This window comes from Mastigoproctus giganteus, chromosome 2 (assembly GCF_048544385.1).
Source record: "Mastigoproctus giganteus isolate SK-2022 chromosome 2, ASM4854438v1, whole genome shotgun sequence".
In the NCBI taxonomy this organism is placed as follows: Eukaryota; Metazoa; Arthropoda; class Arachnida; order Uropygi; family Thelyphonidae; genus Mastigoproctus; species Mastigoproctus giganteus.
Window position 1 is genome coordinate 3702236 of NC_143576.1, and position 24345 is coordinate 3726580.

The following is a 24345-nucleotide window of genomic DNA, read 5'->3' on the forward strand; positions in this document are numbered from 1 at the left end:
CTAGTCTCCAGACATTGTAATTTGCAAAACTTAAGCCTTTCTTCATAAGAGCAACCCTTTGTTCCATTCACTTATCTTGTTGCCCTTCTCTGTACTCGTTCCAGCAGCTATACATCCTTCTTGAAATGAGGCCTCCAGTCCTGTATACAGTACGCAAGATGTGGCCTGACCATTGCCTTATACAAGGGAATAATTACCTCCTTATCCCTGCTAGAAAACTTCCTGTATATCCATTAATAACATTAGTCCACGATTAGCAGTGTCCATTGATTATCACTCTGTCTTCTCCCCCTCAACCATCCCTTTATCAAAATAGCAGCAATTTGCCTCCAATGCCACACTGCTCCAATTTGTGCAGCAGTCTTCCATGTGCAACAGTATCAAAAGCCTTTCTAAGATCCAAATATATAATATCAAAGTTATTCCCTGCATCCAGTTCTTTTGTGACTGTATCATAGTATCCAATCAAATTGGTCAGGCAAGACCTTCCCTTAACAAAACCATGCTGTGTCTGAGCTATAACTGAATTCTTGTCAAGATGATCCTGCAGTGCTTCTTTAACCAGTGCCTCCATTAATTTTCCTGGAACAGAAGTTAAACTCACAGGTCTATAATTACTTGTGTCAGCCTTTGTTCCTCCTTTGTGAATTTGGGTCACATTTGCACATCTCCAGTCTATGGGTCCAAAGAAGCTCTCATAATTATGGCTAAGGGTTTGCTTACTTCCTTTGCTGCCTCCTTTAATAAAACTGGATAGATCCCATCCACCCTGGGTGCCTTTTTTATTTTTATTGTTAACAATTTCTCCTCCACTTTCCTCTCAGTTATTACAAAATCATCTAGATCACTGCCAGAGTTTACTTCACCTCTGGCATTGTCCTTCCTGAGTAACTCCTCATGTGTGAATGTAGATGCAAAATACTCGTTTAGTTTGGTAGCCACCTGAGCAGGATCCTCAACTGTTGAACCATCAATATCCAGATCCTCAACTGTAGAACCATCAATTTCTCTTCCACTTTCCTCTCAGTTATTACAAAATCATCTAGATCACTGCCAGAGTTTACTTCTCCTCTGGCATTCCCCTTCCTGAATAACTCCTCATGTGTGAATGTAGGTGCAAAATACTCGTTTAGTTTGTTAGCCACCTGAGCAGGATCCTCAACTGTTGAACCACCAATATCCAGTGGACCAATCTGATTCATCCCTTTCCTTCTAGAGTTTACATTGGTAAAGAACTCCTTTCTGTTTTTCTTTGCATCCTTTGCCAAGGATTTCTCATAATCTGCCTTTACCTGCCTAATCTCCTTTGTGCCTTGGTTACAGACCAACTTATCTCTATCATAGGCTTCCATGTCACGCATTAATTTATGTATCCCATGCATTTTTCTTCTCTGCCATATGTCTCATCTGACATATGGCAGAGAAGTTCATCTGACATCCATTTAGGCCTAAATCTTGAACAATATTTCTTAGTTGGTATGTAAAGCCTAGTAGCTTCCAAGATAAGTTCTTTGAATGCTTCTCATTTTGAATTTGCTGTTGGTAACATCATCAGATGGTCCCACTGTATAGAATTTAAATACTATCTCAGACCATCGTAGTCGCCTTTACGAAAGCAAAACCCTTCCCTTTACCCCTGATGGTAGTTACGTCTTTGAGTAAATCCCACTTCAGCACACTGTGATCACTGCCACCTAGTGGTTCCTTTATCTGCAGATTCTTAATGCATGAAGAATCACTACTGATAATCAGATCGCAATGACTCCCAGCAGTCTCTGAAATATCCTGCATCTTGTTTTCCAGGCTGCTGCTCATTCCAATAGAAGCAGTGCAAGAATCACTTTCACCTCTGTCAGTGGCTACTGTTAATCTAATAGTCCTTGCATCCCCCCAAGCTAGCAGTTTTCCGACCCACCTAACACTGCCTTGATAGCATCAGCACCTTTTCTATTTAAGTGTATCCCATCCCTGTAGAAGCAGTCTCTCCTGTTAACAAGAGGGGAGAGCCACCTACCATCAACAACTGACTTTTAGCATAAATACTTAGACTTTTTTTTTAGACTATTTATGTGAAGTATAAATGGATGGCAGTACAACAGAGTGTGAAAACAAAATTTCACAAGCGGAACTGCCAATGGTTGGAACTGCTGCAACATCAAACTGGAAGAGGAATAAAAAATAATTTATTTATAACTGCCATTATGAAATGTAAACATCAATAAACATTTTCAGATTGTTCATATGAAGCATAGATGGCAGTATAATAAGTGAACCAGCAGACCAGAAAAACAAATTTTATAACTGGAAATGCCAACAGCCGCAGAAGTTGCAACATCAGAAAGGAAAAGGACTGGAGGGGAGAGCCTGCCATTAACAATTGAATGCAAACATTGATTATATTTTTCAGTTTGTTTACATGAAGCATAAATAGATGACAGTGCAATAACTAATCCAGCGCAGCAGAAAAAAACAAATTTCATAATCAGAAATTCTGACAGTCCTGGCAGCAGCAACATCAGACTGGAAGATGACTACAAAAGACAGTGCTACCAGCTGCCATTAACAATTGAATATAAACACCAATAAACGTAAATTTAACTTTTCAAACTGTTTATATGAAATATAAATAGATGGTAGTACAATAATTGCATCAGCACAGTGGGAAAACGAATTCCATAATCGGAAACACCAATCGGTGTTGTGGCTGCAACAACAGACTGGAAGTGGAATTTTCCAATGTTACTGTGGTTGTAACACTGGACCACAGAGGGTCAAGCAAAAATTGATCAGAAAAAACACATCAAAGGAAAAATTTGTGCTTGTTCATGGCAGCTCAGAGGAATTCCAATATCATTTCATAACAGTGGATAAAACATAGGTTCATTATTTTCCAGCAAGACTCTACTACCCCTTTCCACATCACAGGTAATGCAAGCTCACTACACAATCATTTCATGCAGTTTCTAATATTTTAATGATTAATTTGTACCCGATACTGTTTTATCTGTACATGAAGAATTCATTCAACACTCCCTCCCAATATCCAGTGTTTATTGTGGCCAAAATAGCAAAGATTTAAACCCCCATAGAACACTGTTTGCTTGTTAAAGAACATAAGCTGTCAAGTAGGATATCTGCAAGAAACCATTATTTGTGTTTGGTACCAAAAACTAGACAAATGCATCAACAATCCCACACATTCCATGAGGATGGGTGCAAGGCAGTAATAAAAACTTAGGATGAACCAACAAAATATTAATGTTTTACAAAATACTTGATAAAATGGTTTATGTAAAACCATATGTTTAATGGCATTTTTTTAAAATTAATATTAACTCAATGTCAATCACAACAAAAAAGGTGTGTGTTCATGTGGCCTTCAGTATACATCTTTTGTTTTTTTTTTGTTTTTTTTTCCAAAATAAATATGTCAACATAACATGTAGGAGACCTTGCCCCTTAAGAAGTGGGCAGTTGAACTCCAGTATGGCTGAGACTTAAATCACCACTATCCTCAACCAGAAGGCTTTCCTATGTTTTACACATATATGTAAAAACCTTCAAATATTACATATGTAATATTTGAAGATTTTCACGTTTAAAATTTTTACATTAGAAAAAAAAAAAAAAAAAAACTTATGTTTTTTTTTTATCAGGATAGTTTATAGTATACCACGTCTGGTTTGATTTGATTTTCATTTTTATGGTGCAAGGGCAACTAAGGCCATGATGCGCCTAGTCCAGTATTTAAAAAGAACAGGGCACAAGTAACTTAAAAATGATATATCAGCATATACAAATGATAAAAGACAAATAAATTTAGATAATAAATTCAGTTAAAAAGAGATGTATATGATGTGTACTAAAAATATTTATATGCGAGCATAAAGGTTTGTGATTTTTAAAAATTTAAAAATTACGGACATATCATCTTTGTCAGCTAAAATCTGGATGAGTGTATAAGGCTCAGTCAGATGATTAAAAGCACTAAAACATAAACGCCATTCATTTAAAAATCTATGACACTCAGTAAAGACATGTTTCACGGTTAAAATTGTGTCAGTGCCCTCACATAGTACAGTCATTGGCCTTCAGCAGAAAAGCATGCATCAGAAGACTGTGTCCTATGTGGAGACGAGCTAGAACAACTTCCTCTTTACGTTCCCTGCACAGATGACTTTTTTCTTTTCTTTTTTTTTTTTTTTGTTAGTTGTTGGCACATCGGCTTCTGTGGCCATAATGCACCTCCCAAAGTTTTTGCATTTTACACTGATCCAAGCCCGAGGTGGGATTCGAACCCATGACCTTTGGGTTGCCAGGCAGACACTTTACCCACCTAGCTAGCCCGGTCGGCGCACAGATGACTAGAATGCCAATGTTCAATTACAGGCTTAATCTCGTATAGCTTATTTTCAGCCTGCCCATACCAAGAGTGTTGCCATTGGGAAACCAGTTTCTTTCGAATTACTTGCCTGTAGTCTTATAGGGGGCTAACAGACAAGAGTTATAATGGGTCCGCCAAATCATTTCCCAGGATCACAATGTGGCTGAGGATCCAGCAAAGTGAATATTAAATTTCAGTTCAGAAATGGAATGTATCCTCTGTTGTACCCAGGACAAGACTGAATGAGGACTGTGCCTCTTTGATGACAAAGCCTAATGAACAAAAGAGAATCGGTATATATAAAGCATTTTTGGTGGTGGTGTATTTATATGTGATTCAAGGCTAGTTTAATTGTGTGCAGTTCTACAGTGAATATGCTGCATTTGGCAGGTAGCATCTGGGAAGACAGCTGCAGATCCAACAGACACCTCTGACTTCGAACCATCTGTGAAGACTGGCAAGAAGTCAGAATGTTCAAATTGATGGGCTGAAAAGAGCTGAAGGTAGACATCAGATAGAGTATTATCCTTATCCCAGTTGCTAAGAGAGAAGTTGCAGGCGGGAACATGAGCATGCCAGGGTGGAAGGGATTGCCTAGGTGATGGGGCAACGTTGTCTACTGCAATGTCAAAATTACTGAATAGCCCTTGGATACGAATACCGAATGGCCATCTTACGAGTGTTGTACAGATATTCCCAGTGTGGCTCAAAAACAGATGTCCATGTGGCTCAAAAACAGATGTCCATCTGGCAGGGATTTAAGCTTAACAGCATATACAACTGTTTTCGGCAAATGGACAAAGACGGTTCACTAGCTTCAACATAAAGACTTTGGGCAGGCGATGTTCTAAATGCACCGGTAGCAATGCCGATAGCATGGTGGTGGATGGGATAAAGCCATAAAGCCACCGAAGGACACTATTCTTGGCAGTCCATACACTTGACACCCATAATCTAATTTTGACCATACAAGTGCACCATGTCTGGTGAGAGTAATCAAGAATTATTCATGTATCCAGCTCACAACCTCCAAGGGTTTTTCTTTTAATAAAGGTGAGTAATGCACTAAATTGTCAAATTCAATGATTGAAAAATGATTATATATGACATGATTTCTGGCATCACGTAATTCTAAAATAAAAAATAATATACTGAAAAAGAGATTACATGAATTACTTTCAATATAGTTTAAGCAAGGAAAATATTTAATTCCACATGTGAGTTTTACAAAAAATCTAGTTTATTGCAGGATTAATCTAGTGAAAATAGCACTACAAGTCCATACAACACTAAATCTGGCACTGGCCATGTTTCTGAATTCTTGGTAAATGTTATCCTCAGGCCAGTAGTGAAACTGTAGAATACAGGAACTCCCAAACTTACGTAACAGTTGACTTATGAAAATTCGACTTTACGTATGTTTTTGCCAGCTGGTGCAAACTTTAAAACATCGTAGAAACGTATTTTACATCCCACAGGAAAAAATGGAGATATTGTGAAAATATTGTAATGTGAACCCAATAACACTTTTTTTTTTTTTTATAATTCGTTCCAAGTCCTTTGAAGTTGAAAAATTCACTATATTATTAAGCGATTTATCTCTCTAAAAGGTCATATTTATAATGTATATTGCAATACACTTTCATCATTATCATATGTTCCCATTATAAGAATCAATTTTGAACACCTTTATGATATTTTTCTAAAGCATGTTTCTGGAGGTCACGAACATAAAACAACGAAAACAATTAGCACTTTCCGGTTCATTAGACTTTTCTGTTAGTGCATCTAATTATAAATGGGTAATAAACTCGATCTTATTGCATTTGCGATAATACCGATAACTGCAATTGTGTGGGTTTTTACGCTATTATGATGAAATGAGTTCACCTTCACGGAAATCTTCAATCATATAAAAAACAAATTTTCAGAAACTTCTCTTCATTCTTATTTATGTATTACAATGATGAAGGGAAAGTGACAGAGGAAAAGTGCAAGTGGTGGTAGTGCCAAGAACAGACACAAAATTGATTTAGAAATGAAGATGAAACTGATTAAGAAGTACTAAGCAGGACAAAGTTTGTCATCTATTGCAAGGAAATTAGGTCTCACTGCTTCAGCAGTGAATACTATTTTAAAGGACAGTGCACTATACATGCACTGTCAAAGGATCAACGCACTTCAGATTAAACAGTGATCACAAAACAGCGTTCGGGTACTATATCGAAGATGGAACTGCTGTTAATAATATGGATGGAAAATCAGATTCGGAAGCAAGTGCCCCTGAATCTAATGATCATTCAAGCAAAAGCAACAAGTATTTATAAAGATATTAAGGATAAGTACGGCGAACCCAAAGCCAGGTTCATGGCAAGCAATGGGTGTTTTTATAGGTTCAAGAATCGTGCTGGTTTCCACAACGTTAAAAGTGAAGTCGCCAGTGTCGATTCTGCAGCTGCAGAGAAATTTTGTGATGTGTTGGAAAAAATTATTGGTGAAGACGGCTATTCAACGCAGTAAATTTTTAACGTTGACGGGACTGCTCTGTATTGGAAAAAAATGCCGGATTGAACATACACTGCCAAAGAGGAAAATACAATGCCAGGTTTACATGCTGTCAAAAAATAGCATTGGCATTAGTAGAGGCATATGATGCAAGAAAGCAAGCTTATGCGGCATCATCCAAAAAAAAAAAAAAAAAAAAAACCATTTCCACTTCACCCCTCCGTTTGTTCGAAATACCTGTCCAGCCGAGCCTTAAATTTATTTAGGCTATCAACTTCCACAACAAGGGATGAAAGTCTGTTCCAACAAACAACTACCGGCTGGCTAAAGGCAAATTTCCGCACATCTATCCTACATCTATCTTTCCTCAATTTGAATTTGTGCCCTCTCAGATGATTATTCTGAGCAAGAGGAAGAATCCCATCAGCATTGAGCATGCTCAAACCATTCAAGGCTTTATACACCTCTATCAGATCACCTCGCCAGTGCCTAGTCTCCAGATACTGTAATTTCCAAAGCTTAAGCCTTTCTTCGTAAGAGCAAACCTTTGTTCCATTCACTAATCCTGTTGCCCTTCTCTGTACTTGTTCCAGCAGCTTTACATCCTTCTTGAAATGAGGCCTCCAGACCTGTATACAGTACTCAAGGTGTGGCCTGACCATTGCCTTATACAAGGGAATAATCACCTCCTTATCCCTGCTAGAAAAATTCCTGTATATCATTGACAAGACACCGTGAGCTACTCTTGCCGCCCTTCTGCACTGCTCAGAGAACTTCATATTTGCCTGCACAATTACCCCCAGATCCTTTTCATTCTCTACCACCGTCGGTGTAGTACCACAGAGTTGATACGTTGCTCTGGAGTTGCTGTTTCCCATATGTAGTACTTTACATTTGTCAATGTTAAACTTCTTTTGCCACCTCTCATGGCCATGAGAGGTGGCAAATGAAGGCCATGCTCTTGCTTGGTGCTGATGCAGCGGGAGATTACAGATTAAAACACTGCTTGGATACCATTCCGGAAATCCTCGTGCATTTAAGGGCATCAAAAAAGCTCCTTACCCATGCATTCCCAATCGAACCAGAGAGCATGGATAACAATATCTCTCTTTGAGAATTGGTTTAAATGTTGCTTCATTCCCAAGGTTGAAAAATATTGTAAAGACAACGACATTCCTTTCAAAGTTTTGCTTCTATTAGATAATGCTCCGAGACATTGTACACATCTAGATGATTTCAATTTGAACGTGAGAGTCATATTTCTACCGCCAAACATGACTTCACTCATCCAACCTACAGATCAGGGTGTTATTTCGAATTTAAAAGCATACTATTTACGCACAACATTTGCTCAGGCATTGTCTGCAGTTGATGGTGAGAAAAATTTTATGTTAAGAGACTTTTGGAAATCTACAATATTTACCACGTCATCTTAAACATTAATAAGGCCTGGGCGGAAATTACTAAAAGTTGTTTAAATGGTGCATGGAAGAAAATATGCCGACAGCACATAAAAGGCTTCGAAGGATTTGAAAAAGACGAATCACATGAAGAGGTTACAGATAAGATTGTAAAGGTTGCAGAGCTACTTCAGTTGAAGGTTGATGCCAAAGATGTGGAGAAGTTAATAGAGGAAGAAGAGAAGGAATTATCTAATGAAGAACTTATTGACTTGCAGGCAGTGATAGTGAAAGAAGAAAATGCTGACAAAGCTCAAGATGAACCAAATGAGGAGCCGAGACGCTTCATCACCACCAGAGAGATGGCAATGGCATTTCGTAAAATTGCACTGGCAATGGGCAAGGTTTGAGACGATGGATCCTGTCAGCGAACGATTCTTAAAAGTTAACAGAGGGATAAATGATATGCTTGCTACAAAGAAATCTAGGATGAAAAGAAAAAAGCCACCATCCAGTCATCCATTAATATGTTCTTTCATAAGGTTGAGTGGCTGACCCCTTCTAAATTTCCATAGCTCTCTACCTCCGCAGCGGCATTCTTATCAGCTGAAGACATCGATTTTGGCAACGTTGCTGGAGAGATAACTTACTGACATTACGCCTGTCTCCTCTCTTTTTTTGTAATTTTTTAATTGTGAAATATTTTTAAAATTGCAAGCTTTTGTAATTTTTCCTGCGCATGAGATAAAAAATTGAATAAATACAATAAATAATTCTATTTACATGTTCATCGAACATTTAAGCATTCAAAGAACTTATCTTGGAATGCTACTAGGCTTTACATACCAACTAAGAAATACTGTTCAAGGTTTAGGCCGAAATGGATGTCAGATGAACTAATGAGACATGGCAGAGAAGAAAAATGCATGGGATACATATAAATTAATGGGTGACATGGAAGCCTATGATAGATATAAGTTGGTCTGTAACCAAGTCACAAAGGAGATTAGGCAGGTAAAGGCAGATTATGAGAAATCCTTAGAAAAGGATGCAAAGAAAAACAGAAAAGAGTTCTTTACCAATGTAAACTCTAGAAGGAAAGGGATGAATCAGATGAATCAGTCACTTTGTAAAGTACTACATATGGGAAACAGTAACCCCTGAGCAACGTATAAACTCTGTGGTACTACACTGACAGTGGTAGCGAATGAAAAGGACCTGGGGGTAATTGTGCAGGCAGATATGAAGTTTTCTGAGCAGTGCAGACAGGCTGCAAGAGTAGCTCATGGTGTCTTGTCAATGATATACAGGAATATTTCTAGCAGGGATAAGGAGGTGATTATTCCCTTGTATAAGGCAATGGTCAGGCCATACCTTGAGTACTGTGTATAGGTCTGCAGGCCTCATTTCAAGAAGGATGTAGAGCTGCTAGAACAAGTACAGAGAAGGGCAACAAGATTAGTGAATGGAACAAAGGGTTGCTCTTACGAAGAAAGGCTTAAGTTTTGCAAATTACAGTGTCTGGAGAGTAGGTAGGCACTGGCGAGGTGATCTGATAGAGGTGTATAAAACCTTGAATGGTTTGAGTATGCTCAGTGCTAATGGGATTCTTCCTCTTGCTCAGAATAATCGCCTGAGAGGGCATAAATTCAAATTGAGGAAAGACAGATGTAGGATAGATGTGCGGAAATTTGCCTTTAGGCAGCGGGTAGTTGGTTGGTGGAACAGACTTCTCTGCCTTGTTGTGGAAGTTGATAGCCTAAATAAATTGAAGGCTCAGCTGGACAGGTATTTTGAATGAACGGAAGGGTGAAATGGGAGTTTTTTTGTTTTTTTTTTTTGCTGCATAAGCTTGCTTTCTTGCATCATATGCTAATGCTCTACTAATGCTAATGCTAATTTCTTTTTTGATTCAATCAATTCAGCAAGCACAGCTGCGAGTCCTGCAGAAGCATGGGGGAAAAATTCTGACTTACATAGCGTTTCGCAGAATGCAACTCTTATGTAAGTTGGGGAGTTTCTGTATTGCATTACTTATGTTAGTGATAAGGTGACAGCCCACATGCAGACAAGCCTTCAGCACCTGTAATCATATCATTTCAATAAAATCTGCGTTATAGCAGAAAAATGTAAAATTAAAATTAATTTGTTTACAAAATAGAACAAAAATCAATGTATGCAAATTAGTAAAAATTAAATATAGATGAACATTACTGCAGAAAAACAGATGGGCCAAAACAGGTAACATGATGTTCAGTGGAAAAGAAGGAAATTGAGAAAAGCAGTTGGGGGGGGGGGGGAAAGAAAGATCAATCAGGTTCTAGAAGAGATAACTGATGGATGCTCAAACACAAAATAAAAAAAAATATTGGTGGTCAACATACTGTGGCACTTTGGTTATTTGTCTAATTAATGGGATGGAAATGAGGTATAGGGACTCAAAGCAAGAAGAGCACTGACAATGAGTATGTGCAACAAGCTAGATATTGCAAGAATTAAGGTAATTGTCTGCTCATGTTGGTGATGTTTAGAGTGACTGTAGCAAGTAAAATCTGCATTCTGAAGAGCACCCTTATGTTTAGACACAATTCCACATTCCTGAATAACATAATCGAGGTTAACCAAACGTGGTAAACCAGCTCGCTCCACATAAAGAGCAAATTAGAGTTTTAACACATGTGAAATGGTATACTGGAACCATCTCCAAGGAGCTGGACATACCAAATGTCGTGTGGCAGCCTGGTCAGCTGCTCAAATAGTAGAGAATAAATACAGCTCCAGAAGACTCAAAGATACACCCTGACATTTATTTGTTAGTGACTACTATTGGGGGGGGGGGGAAGAATGAAGAATGATGATTCGTTGGTAGATGGGTATGATGTGGATAATAGTTAAGAAAAGTTAAATACAATCGCGGCAACCATTTTTTTCAGGGGATATAATAAATAGCGTCTTCTATTACAAAAGGCTGTGACTGCTATAAAGGCTGTCGTTAAGTTGTATTTGCATGGTTAAATTTTCCCCCTTAATCAGTAACCTCCCCAACATAGTTATGGCTTTATCTGTGTGCCTTGTGGCTTTGTTTAGGACCGGGTTTCGTATATCCAAAATATAATAGGTGAGATTGGATGACCCATCTATCCAAATTATATCGCGATTTGAACCCGTTTTTTGCGTTGTGTAACTAAGAAAGGATTTAATTAATAAATTTAATGAAATTACCTTCCTTAGCGCAATAATTTTTAATTGAACTTAATCAACCCCAGGTGATTACTTATGTGATCTGAAGTCAGCAACGAGGCAGTATTGGTAACAAAACAATCATTTATTACAATATATAAAAACACATTACAAAGGAAAATATGCATATATAGCTCATTCTCACTCTTATAACATTTCATCTTCTTATTAAAATCAAAAGTTATTATCATTTGTTTTTATACCCCTTTTAGTATTATACTGCTTTAACATTACCATGATTCCTTATAATTACACTTCTCTCACAAGGGCTAATATAACAATCATTAGTAATTACACAGTTAATATAACAATCTATAGTATCCGTAAAACATATATATATATATTTGGCTATTTGCCCATGTTAAATATCAACTGAGTATCAACATCTTTTTCACCTCTTTCTCCTCTGTTTAATTTTTAAAACAGTTAATATTTCAGACATTTAACATTTAAGACTTTTAATATTTTAAGTACATACATTGGATTATCAAAGCTTTATGTTAACCAGTTAATATTCATGGTACTTATACTGTTGTACCGCGACATGTAATACAATTCATGTGTAACATATATAAAACATAGAGAGAAATCAACTTAGAAAGGAATCATCTTTTAAAACTGCGTCACCGTAATATTCCATTTAAACTATCTCTCGTTCTCATACATACATGATGAAATATTCCGCTTACCGTTTTCCTGTATCTTTCCCTCGTTTCGATCGAGATTTCTCCCTCTAAGGACGCTTCCCTCTGCTTGATACTGCTGCTGGAAAGTTGCTTGGTTCCTCAATATGATTTTCACTGGCACACTTCTTACTAGATAGCGTTTTCACTATAGACCAAAGTCGCGACTCTTTTAATCTTCTAAGTCGAACTATTTTCCATTTCTTCTTACTAATACTATACTATCTGTTTCTCACTTAACAACAACAACGCCAACACTTTTACTTCTTAATTCTTCTCAACTCTTAACTCCTAACTCTTAACTCTTCTCATTTTTCTCTCCTTTGCTTTTATATTCAAGGTCAAATCTTTTTGGGTATCTTTCCATTGCTTGTCTCATTGGATGCTCTAATTCCAAGGCCAAAATCTTAGGCGGTCCATGTGCCATGTCATGGTTGAAGAATCTGTTGACTCTTCTTCTAGACCACTTAACGAGCAACCAACCCTAAGTACGTCATGGCTACTGACACGGGTGTTACTTTTGACCATTTTTGGGCAAGCAAGATTGTTATTCAATATCACCATCATTCGGAAAGAGCTCAAGGTATTTTGTTGTTTATATGGGGAAGGAACTGTTCTTTCCCTGCTATAGCATCTTCCCATACTTGCCGAACGCTCGTGTGTTTATAAGAGAAGACACTTTTCCCTTGACCCACGTGACCTTTCAGCGGAAGTTCTTATAGCTGAAATGTACTGTACATGTTTCTCCTAAGCAAGGTTATGAGTGGGCTGGGTCTTTAGAAGATATTTAATATTTTAATTCTAATTTCGAATAATATTTATTTGATTTTACTGGTTTCTGTCCTTGTTGATGGTATTACAATTTTTATGAATTTCGACACAATCAAAATAAATATCGGCAATTAGGGAAACCAAATTAATACTGAATTTATCAATTACTAAAGATTTAATTTATCCGAAAAGAGAAAGGTAGGATTCATACCACTCATAACACTACACAGTTCGATATACTATGGCAATCATACAATCCCCATAGATCCTTTTCCAGATGAATAATGATGTAAAGGAAGCTGTCAAACAGAGGTGCAACAGTAGTCGAAACACTTTTATGAGAGGGTAGAAACTATAAGTGGTACTTCATTTTCAAAAAATAAAATACCACCTATTCGCAAAAAAAATCTTTTCGTGTGACATGCTCCTAATATGGTAACTGATATTATCCATTTCAGCCTCTACTTCATCTAGTGCAATGGTATTCAACCTTATTTGTTGACATGCCCCCTCATAATTTTCTCGAAGAATATGTACCCTGTTATTTTTTCTATGAAATTTATGTTTCTCAAATGCATTTGGGATAATATCTGATGACAACTGATGAATTGACTTGATTAATATAAATAAATTAATAAAAAATTTATAAAAAATTTAAATTTATAAAAAATAATAAATTTATTAAAAATTTATATGTAATTTTTCAAAAAGCTAACTTCATATAACATTGTACCCAAATGAATGGACCTCTTATCACCAGTTGAATACTACAGATTTAAGGCATATAATTATTTTATACGCTATATGACCAAATGTATTCTGACACCATCCCATAAATATTATGCACTGTGACAGAATTCTCTATTCATGTATATCAGTTCAGACATTTCATTATAAATTTCATTGGTCTGCTTGAAGACCAATGAAATTCATTGGTCAGCAGAAGTATGTTAGAAAATAGTAGGGTTATAGATCAGAGTGTACAGACATTCAATGCAGGATGCATTATCAGTAACGTATGTATGTGCAACTGCAACTTGTTTGAAAATCCCCATGAGTGTGGACTGTTTTTTTTTCTTCAAGTATCATCTTGACCATGAAGTTTAGTGGAGGCATCTCTGAAAGCTGCATCCATTAAACTTCATAGTATGGGATTGTTTCAGCTTGATTGATCTTGATCCATTTGGGGAGAACTGCCTGAAACCATAATCTATTTGAACATTTTGGACAATTATGTATTACCTACACAGAGTAGCAGTACCATATGGAAATACCCCTGTCAGTATCAGTGGGCTGATATTGACAGGGGCATGACAACACTATGTCGTACAGGACATTTTGTGAACAATGACATTGTGGTCTTTGTGTGCATGCATGTCCAAATACTTTTGCTCATATAGTGTATAATAATATACATTATTTTCAAAATAAAATCAAAATGAGTAGCTCACCAATCCATACTGGACATATTAGGTGCATTATTCCACATTAGACTAGCTACTTCAGTACCTTTAACACCTAATAATAACAGCCCTAAAGCAGCTTCTATTGCAAGGGGACATTCTCTGAAGTTATAAAAAATAATGATAAATAAAATATTAAATAATAAAATAAATAAAAATATGTCATTTAATTCACAAATGTAATGTATCATTATCATTAACTTTAATTTCTTTTTTAAAATAATGCATTATACTAAAATCAAATTGTGCCTATTATTCTGGTTATTAAACTCCTTTACAAAAACTGAAATGTTATTATGTGAACAAAGCACATGGTACAGAACTGAAACTATTACCAGATAGGAGGATATCTTCAGATTTTCATTCACTGACCAGAAAACGTGCACACTTCAGTAGATGGCAGCTAACTGTTATCATGGCATAATTTATGCAACACTGAAGAGGCTTGGTGCATACTTGGGTTCAACAAGCTGCAGTCTGCCACTACCAATTATGCATAAATTTTGAACACTGTTTAAAAATAAAATTCATCAAGCAGACATACAGTTTATCAGTGGTACTGAAAATTCTTAAAGGACACCTACTTGTTTAATCATCCTGAATGAGGTGGAGGCTAAACAAACATCAGTGAGGGTGCAAGTGGAGCTGGCTTGAGGAATTTTTATGTGAAGACCAGAGAGAAACATATGATGTGCAAGTCATGAGCATAATATGTCAAGCTCATGGCGTGTAAGGTCAAAGGGTGACATAACGCCCTTTGAGGGGTGTGTGTGTGTGTGTGTGTGTGTGTGTGTGTGTGTGTGTGTGTGTGTGAGAGAGAGAGAGAGAGAGAGAGAGAGAGAGAGAGAGAGAGAGAGAGAGAGAGAGAGAGAGAGAGAGAGAAATGCCCTCCACTCCAAGAACCTGATTAACTCTGCATTATGCTAGCTTGGATGCACCCATCTCTGTATATGTCATATTATTACCACTGCTTCTGAACATCATTCCAAGCATATACAGAGGAGCCAATGTGCCTTATTCATTCAGTAGAAGCATTAGTACCAATTCAAAAATTTAGACCCAAAGAAACAATTGATTTATACTTAAACAAAGAAATCCACTCTTTTTTTTCTTTTTTTTTTGGTATATATGAACTATATAAAACAGGTATTTGTTGATTTAACCAATACTTCAGATTCATCAAATTTATTAACTATACTTCTAACGTTAGCATACAGAAGTGAGAGACTGCCATTTTATGTTCTTTGCATCTCTAAAACTCCTCCTGTAGTTGCATTTATAATGTAGTTGCTTATGACAATATTTTTCTAGGAATTTTTCCAATAGATGTTTGATTTGTAGTAATATATGAAAAATTCTTAGTAAAAATACTACTTGTAATATTAACTTTCAAAGTAGCAGTCAAAATGCATAACTCTATGCTGGTATATTATAACATGAATGAAATCTCACTGAATAAAAAAAATAATTTAATTTAAGGATAAAAAAACTAAAAGTTGCAATCCCACCTTGTGTATATTTTTTCAGCAATGATAACAAAACAAGTTAAAGTAAATTATATTAAAATGCTAAATAAACTTAAAAAGTAAAGATACAGTGTTTAAAAAAAATGAACGTGTCAGTTGGTTCCATCCAACAACTAATTTTAAGTACAGCCTTTTTAATCAAATCCAATCCGTGACAATTTTTAAAAGAGCAGAGAGTACACCTAATTTCATATTAAAATCAAAACCATTTCAATAAAACAAAAATTATATATCTGGTAAAGTGACTACCTTCACTTACCTCAGCACTTCTTTGTAACCTGTAATAGCTGATCTCTCCATGCCATTCTGATGATATAATTTGGCAAGTGCCATATTTACTCTAGATGTACGTTGTTTTGCTGGAATACTTTCTAACTAGAAAAGCACATAACACTACGTTTAATGATTTGGTCAAACTCGAGGCTGTTTTGTAAACTATTTTCTAATTTTTTTTTTTTTTTTTTTTTCAAACAATTAGTATTAATCAGAGCACAAGGAAGTCACAGGCTTTTGCTGCACCAGCAAAAAATAAATAAAATAATAATAATATCAACATCAAATAATATTAAGCAATTGAACAATATTAAAGTAATAAATTTCCATTATTATTATTAGCATTAGCAAACGATACAAGGGAAAACTTCAAACAACATCTAATAACTTGTCCAATCCTTTAAATGTACTATTCAAACTAACCACTTACACGAAACTAGATGGAAATTTATTTCAACAATCAATTACCCTCTAGCTGAAGGCAAATTACCACATCTAAATAAATATTAGATATAATAATTATATATAAATATCTAAATAATATTATTCAGAATGATCTGAAATAATGGACACTAATTAAATGTAAAGTTTCAGCATAAATGGAGAATTTAATGGGTGCCAAGTAGAATTTAATTACACTGTACTGAGCTAAGAAGTTAAAATAAATTGACCTTGTACTGAATTACTTGACAACCTCACTTATTTTTAATGATGATTCATTTTAAATAATATTTCAAACAAAGACTTTGGGGCTCATTCTCAAGCCTTGATGCTACTCCTGTGGTACCCCTCTTGGCAACTAACTTGGATATTTCTCTTTACATATTCATGTACAACTCAATTACACTTTAATAAGTTGCATCTCTAGTCTGTATCTCTAGTTGTATGTAGTAGAATTCTACTACATCTTACTAAAATGTAGTAGAATTCTACAAAGTACTGAAAAAACTTTTTTAAGTTGAGACTTTATATAGAGTTGTGTGTCCTTATTTTTTCAGATCATCCTAAGTAATATCATCCAGACTTGAACTCTCATCCCCACTATGCCTTTCACAGAACATCGCCTATTAAACTACTCTACAACCATACTTTTTAAATTTAAGTTTATCTCCCCTTATGTGTGTTATCTGAGAAATGGCAAAGATGCTATTAGCATTCAGTTTACTTAACTCCTTTAAAGCCTTAAAACACTTCATTTCTTTAGGTCATTACACAGATGCCTAGTTTACAGACGCTGAAATTTATAGAATCCCAATTAAGACATCCTTTTGTGTCCTCAACTAATCTTATGGCTCTTCTCTACACCATTTCCAACAGATTAATTTCTTCCTAAAATTATGTCTCCAAGAAATGGTGTAATTATTCCTTTATACCAGTGGTGTCCAAATGTTTCCCCGTACGGGGACAGTATTCAAAGTTAGATTTATTTCACGGGCTGCACAGAGTGATTCAAGAAAAATATTGTCACATTTTCTATATCTTGTTACTTGTAAAAGTTTTTTCTTTTCTTTCTTTTTAGTTTTTGCTTTTCAAGCTATATATAAAAAAAATGCAAATTCCCAGCACTTTTATTTGCAACAAATCTGTCAGTGATTTATTTTTTAGATTTTATTAAAATTATAAAAATATGACTTTTTTTTTTAAATACTTTATTTTTGTTTCTTTTTGAAATACTTCACTTTTGTTTTAAAAAAAGAAAAAAAAAAAAAAAAAACTTTACTTTTGCTTTTAAATGCTCATTTTATAAAATTTACAACCTGAAAAGGATCACTGCTTATCAATATTAAGGTGAATAAATAAATATAATGATAAAGCTAAAACTGAAATATTCGAAAATTTTATTAAGTACAATACACAATAACATTTACTGGACAAAACTTACCATTTAATGAGATGATTGAGGCTGGATATTTTTAAATAACTGTTCAAAATTGAGACGCCAATCTCAATAAATAATGAAGATTATGTCCTGGTGGTATTTCTCGATGGAGCTCCAGGTCCTGATGGTATTTCTCCACTTGTTCTCAAAACCTGTGCTTCTGAACTTACTCCTATTCTATGCCATCTTTATTCACTTTCTTATTCCAAAGGTGTTTTTCCTTCTGCTTGGAAATTTGCTCATATCCAGCCAGTTCCTAAAAAAGGGTGACAAATCCCTCCCATAAAATAACTTCTGCTCTTTCTAAAGTAATGGAGAAATCAATTAACTGCCAAGTCTTAAACTACTTAGAAACCTTCAGTCTGATCAACTTATGCCAGTAGGCATTCTGTCAGTGTCAATTCACAGGTGATGTTCTGGTCTATGTTACCAATTTAATGACAAATTCAATGGAAAAGTTCAGTGAAACACAAGCAGTTGCTCTTGACAATTCAAAGGCTTTCGATCGTGTTTGCATAAAGGTCTTCTAAACAAGCTTCCATCTTATAGTTTGCCAACTGTTTTTATGTATTTGGTTATCCAGTTTTCTCTCTGACCACTCAGGGAGGGTTATGGTAGATGGCTCTCTATCTTTTAACTTCTCTACTAATGCTGGTGTCCCCCAAGGTTCCGTTCTTTCCCTCCATTTTTTTCCTCTTGTATATTAATGACCTTCTTTCATTGATTGGAAATCCTATCCATAGTTTTGCCAATGATAGCACATTACATTCCACTTTCCATTTTGAGAAACCTTGCCCTGCACAATCAGCTTCAACTTCTCGAATATCCGGTACCAATTCCTTAAATGCCGATCTCCAGGTAATTTTCCAGTGGGGCAAAGACAACTTAGTTGATTTCAATCCTTGTAAAACTTAGTCCTGTCTTATATCTCACAAAAAGGATTCGTCTGCTCCTATGCTTATCTTTGGTGACACTCCGATTTCTAGACAAGTTGATATATCTCTTCTGGGGATTACCCTGACTTCTAATCCCTCTTGGCATAAGCACATTACAAATATTGCTTCCTCTGCATCTAAAAAAACTTGGTTTTCTCTTTCGCTCTCGGCATAACTTTTTTTTCCAAACAGCTGTTTACTCTGTGAACAGCTGTTTGGAAAAAAAAAAAAAGAAGTACAAATCGCAAATCTGCTATTTGGAAAATGGCGATTTTCCAAATCGCCAAATCCAAAAACAATTTGGAAAAAAGTACAAATCGCAAATCCACCCTACCATGGAATATTGTTCCCACATCTGGGGTGGTGCCCCCAAAACCTCTCTCAGGCTTTTAGATTCCATTCAGAAGAGGGCAGTTAGGTTAATTAATGACTCATCTCTAACTGAGTCTGTCCACTCGCTGTCTCATAGACGTACTGTTTCTGCTGCATGCCTTTTCTACAGATACTTCCACGGACACTGTTCTTATGAATTGGCTTCTATAATTCCCACTATCTCTCTCTTTCAAAACTGTCCGAACATGTGTCGCCAATAGTCAACATCCATTTACTGTCCAACTTCAAACTCACAGAATCAACTTTTCATCTTCCTCGTTTATTCATTTAACTGCCGTTTTCTGGAACAACCTTCCTTCATACGTATTTCCTGAAAATTACAGTCTACAAAAGTTCAAGTCTAATGTCAACAAATATCTTCTTTCGTCTTCTCAACCTCCAATCTAAGCATGGTACTATGTAGCGTACTATAGGTTCTAATACTTCTCGTGTTTGGGGTTTTCATAAAAAAAAAAAAAAAAAAAACCGCACATCTGTTATTCTGTTTCTTTTTAAATATTTATTTGATTTTACGAATGAAAAAAATCTGCTTGCAAACATACGTTGATCCGAACAAAGTGGCCACTTTCATGGCATTTTCTTTTATTAGTGGAAAATCTTCAGATGGGAGAGAAAGCCTTGAAGAATTCAAATAGTTTATTTTTGCCGTCTATATACTTATCTTTGAATCATATTTTGACTTGAAGATCAATGATTTCAAGTTGCGATCTGGGATTGTAGTTTTCAGCCATAAAAGTAAATGGGTTCTCAAACAAAAGCTGATGTTTTGTGATGGGATTTTATATCAGAAAATCTACTTTAAAACTTGTCAAAAAGTAATTGTAATAACGAAAGGCAACGATTCTTTAGAAATGTGTTTCTCCTTTAGCTCAGTACAACATTCAAAGTGAACTAAATTGTCTTGTTCAATTGGGATTTAAATAATAACTTATTCTGGAATGATTTGATGTCACCGAACAAATCAGACCAATTTTCCTTTCCCTTGTAGTTTTAAATTAAGAGCATTTAAATGACTAGAATTGTATGTATGAATTGCAAGATCAAACAGCCACTCCATATTTGATAGTTGTTTTATTGGTTTCCCTTTTTCTGTGTTGAAACATTCGGTGATTTTACAAGTCATGTGATCTTGTAAAATTTACAGTTGAAATAACCACTTCATAACGTGTTGGAGATCCAATACTTTCCCATAAAGAGCTTCTTCTTGATGCACAATGCAATGAAGTCCAGTTGGAGTTTCAGCTCCGATATCTATTATTTTCTGGTTATTCTACCCATAAACCCAATGTTTTTACCATCATATTTTTTTTGCACTGCCAGTTGTGACTCCTACCAATATTTATTTTAATATTTAATATTTATTTCCAACATTTCGATAGATTGGAAAAGATTTGCACCTGTAGTTGTTCCGCGCATAACTCTATGGATCAGCTAAATCTTCAACTGGTACAAAATTATCATCAATTCCACGTATGAAGATGAGGAGTTGGTTTGTTTGTTTGTTTGTTTGGTTGGTTTTTAGGAGCATTGGCAACTAAGGCCATATTGCTCCGGGGATATGCGTTGTTCATTCTGACCTTTCCACATCCTCCGTATTTGGTGGTCACAGGCTCGAACCCCAGTCAAGAAGCGTGTGCTACGGACTGCTGCTCCTACCCACCTGGCTACAGAGGTGCCATGAGTTGGGCTGTGTCATTTATATCAGTATTATCATCCAGTGCCATACTAAAATATTTCATTTGTTTTATGTTTTCCAAAAGTTGTTCGAACAAATTCTTTCCAATATCTTCTACTCTTCACATAACTGTTTGTCGAGACAAACTAATGTCTTGTTTCATTGTTCGTTTCTCCGGACAAATTTCTTTCACAACTTTTAACACACAACACTTAACAAATTCACCATCATTGAACGGTTTACTTTCAAAAGCGATCACATGTGCAACTTTGAAACTAGCACGTACAGCAGATAAATTTCTTGGCTGATACGTTTTTAGTATGTTTTGTTGTTTTCTTAATTGGTTTTCTAACTTTGAACACTTTTCTTTTTGCAGCACTCCTTTATGTTTATCATATTCTTTAAAAACTCATACAGGCTCCTGACACACCAAACACACTGTTCTTTCGTGGTAATCAATGAAGAAATAATCTTCAGTCCACTTTGGATCAAAAACACGACACTCCAAATCGATTTTCCCCTTTTGGAACATTTTTAAGAATGATTTTTTTAATTCAATACAATGAACAAGCTATATCAAAATACATAACTGTATTTAGCATACATATGACTGCCCTGAACGACATGTACCTGTTTGGTGTTAAGAAATGGCTACTTACATGATGCACACAATATATTAGTGCACTTTTAAGAATTATTTCCTAAATATTTGATTTTTTGTTGTACAATGGATTTTACTGTATATCATTCATAAGAATGTTCGCATTTGTTTAAACACTGAAATATATTTTCTGGAACATTTTCTTCACACTGAAGGCCTCAATGCAAAGTTTCAAATACTGCCAACATTTCATGTTTTGAAGGATAATATTGCCCTAATTTTCATCCAAATCATCGTTGATATTGTCACCAATTAATATCCAAGTTTGCAAACGATACGAAGGTTGGCAAGGTTGTTAATGACACTAATGACAGTATACTGCTGCAACAGGATCTAGAAAAGTTGAGCAGATGGGCTGAGAGGAGGCAAATGAAGTTTAACATTGACAAATGTAAAGTACTACATATGGGAAGCAGTAATCCCAGAGTAATGTATCAACTCTGTGGTACCACGCTGACAGTGGTAGAGAATGAAAAGGACCTGGGGGTAATTGTGCAGGCGGATATGAAGTTTTCTGAGCAGTACAGACGGTCTGCAAGAGTAGCTCATGGTGTCTTGTCAATGACATACAGGAATTTTTCTTGCAGGGATAAGGAAGTGATTATCCCCTTGTATAAGGCAATGGTCAGACCACACTTTGAGTACTGTATACAGATCTGGAGGCCACATTTTAAGAAGGATGTAGAGCTGTTGGAACGAGTACAGAGAAGGGCAACAAGATCAGTGAATGGAACAAAGGGTTGCTCTTACGAAGAAAGGCTTAAGTTTTGCAAATTACATTGTCTGGAGACAAGGCACCTGCAAGTTGATCTGATTGAGGTGTATAAAGCCTTGAATGGTTTGAGCATGCTCAATGCTGATGGGATTCTTCCTCTTGCTCAGAATAATCGCTTGAGAGGGCATAAATTCAAATTGAGGAAAGACGGTTGTAGGATAAATATGCGGAAGTTTGCCTTTAGCCAGCGGGTGTTGATTGCTGGAACAAACTTCCATCTGTCGTTGTAGAAGTTGATAGCTTAAATATATTCAAGGCAGAACTTGGCAAACATTTGGAGTGAGCGGATGGGTGAAACAAGGGTTTTTTTTTTTTTTTTTTTTGGCTGATGCTATATAAGCTTGCTTTCTTGCATCATGTGCCTTTGCTAATGCTTTGTGACTACATCATAGTATGTAATCAAATTAGTCAGACAAGATTTCCCCTTAACAAACCCAAGCTGTGTCCGAACTATAACTGAAGTCTTGTGTACATGATCCTGCAATGCTTCTTCTAGTGCCTCCATTAATTTCCCTGGAACAGAAGTTAAACTAACAGGTCTGTAATTACCTTTGTCTCCCTCTGATCCTCCTTTGTGGATTGGGGTCACATTTGCACATCTCCAGTTCATGGGTACCTCCCCTGAGTCCAGGGAAGCTCTCATAATTATAGCTAATAGTTTGCTTACTTCCTTTGCCACCTCCTTTAACATACCTGGATAGATTCCATCCACCCCAGGTGCCTTTCTTGTGTTTATCTTAAACAATTTCTCCTCCCTTCCTGTCCTGTCTATCCTTTCTGTACATATTGTTCTCCCTAAATTCCAGTTCTGCACTGCTTATGTCTGTGTGACACAATATCTCCGATATCCCAACAATATCTGCTTTTGATGTCTTGACTAGCACTTCAAGCTAATCGAATTTATTAACTATACTCCTAGCATTGGTGTACATGCAAGTATACATGCACCTGTTTCTACATTAGTTACCCTAATACAGCCCATGTATTTACTTGTTCCACTATGACTCCCAGTAGTCCTGGAAATTCCCACTGCCTTGCTTTCCTGGCTGCTGCTTAATTGCATTTCAATAGAAGTAGGGCAAGAATCACTTTTACCTCTGCAAGGGCTACTGTTAATCTATTAGTCCATGTATCCCCCCAAGCTAGCAGTTTTTCGACCCACCTAACTCTGCCTCGATAGCATCAGCAAATATTCTTGCACCGTTTCTATTTAAGTGTATCCCATCCCTGTAAAAACAGTCTCTCCTGTTGACAAGCACAGACCAGGCTGAGAAAAATTCTACCCCTTGAGCCTTGCACAATCTCTCCAGGGCCAAATTGATCGACAAGGCTCTCATCACATACTCCCTCCTATCGTGTCTGGGCAGAATTGCAGACACTTTCAAATTCAACCCTAACTCACGGCTTTTTTTCAGCATTGTCTTGTACTTGTTAAGTAATTCTGCCGGTTTCCTACTTTTAATATCATTAGTGCCAACATGTACAACAATATCACCCTTTGTGCCCTACAACGTCATCAACCTTTGCCCCTGGCAGACTTACCCTGGCCCTGTTCTTTTTGCACAATATGTTCCCTGTTTCCCTGACAACAGAGTCACCTATAACTACTTGTTCCTGTGGGACCAGCGCATTCTGCCTTGGGGGTTACCTGTGTGTTGCATGATGTTCAAATGCAAGTGCAAGCTCTGGCATTGGTGTGGGCATCTGAGAGCTTGATGGGCCCCTCAATTTATATCCTTCGAGGGCGTCCACCCTGCCCTTCAAGCTCTCATATAAGCCCAT

The 24345-nt window shown here is 36.3% G+C and overlaps 1 protein-coding gene across 1 annotated transcript in view; it reads right to left on the reverse strand.

Annotated features, from left to right (window-relative positions):
• The window catches only part of APC7 (anaphase-promoting complex subunit 7), a 168973-nt gene that overhangs the window by 80652 nt on the left and 63976 nt on the right, over positions 1 to 24345 (reverse strand). Inside the window, exons 5-6 of the mRNA XM_090390334.1 lie at positions 16232 to 16347; positions 14435 to 14548 (exon numbers count right to left, since the gene is read on the reverse strand). Of these exons, the coding sequence (XP_090246460.1) occupies positions 14435 to 14548; positions 16232 to 16347 (230 nt within the window). The remainder of the gene's footprint in view (positions 1 to 14434; positions 14549 to 16231; positions 16348 to 24345) is intronic.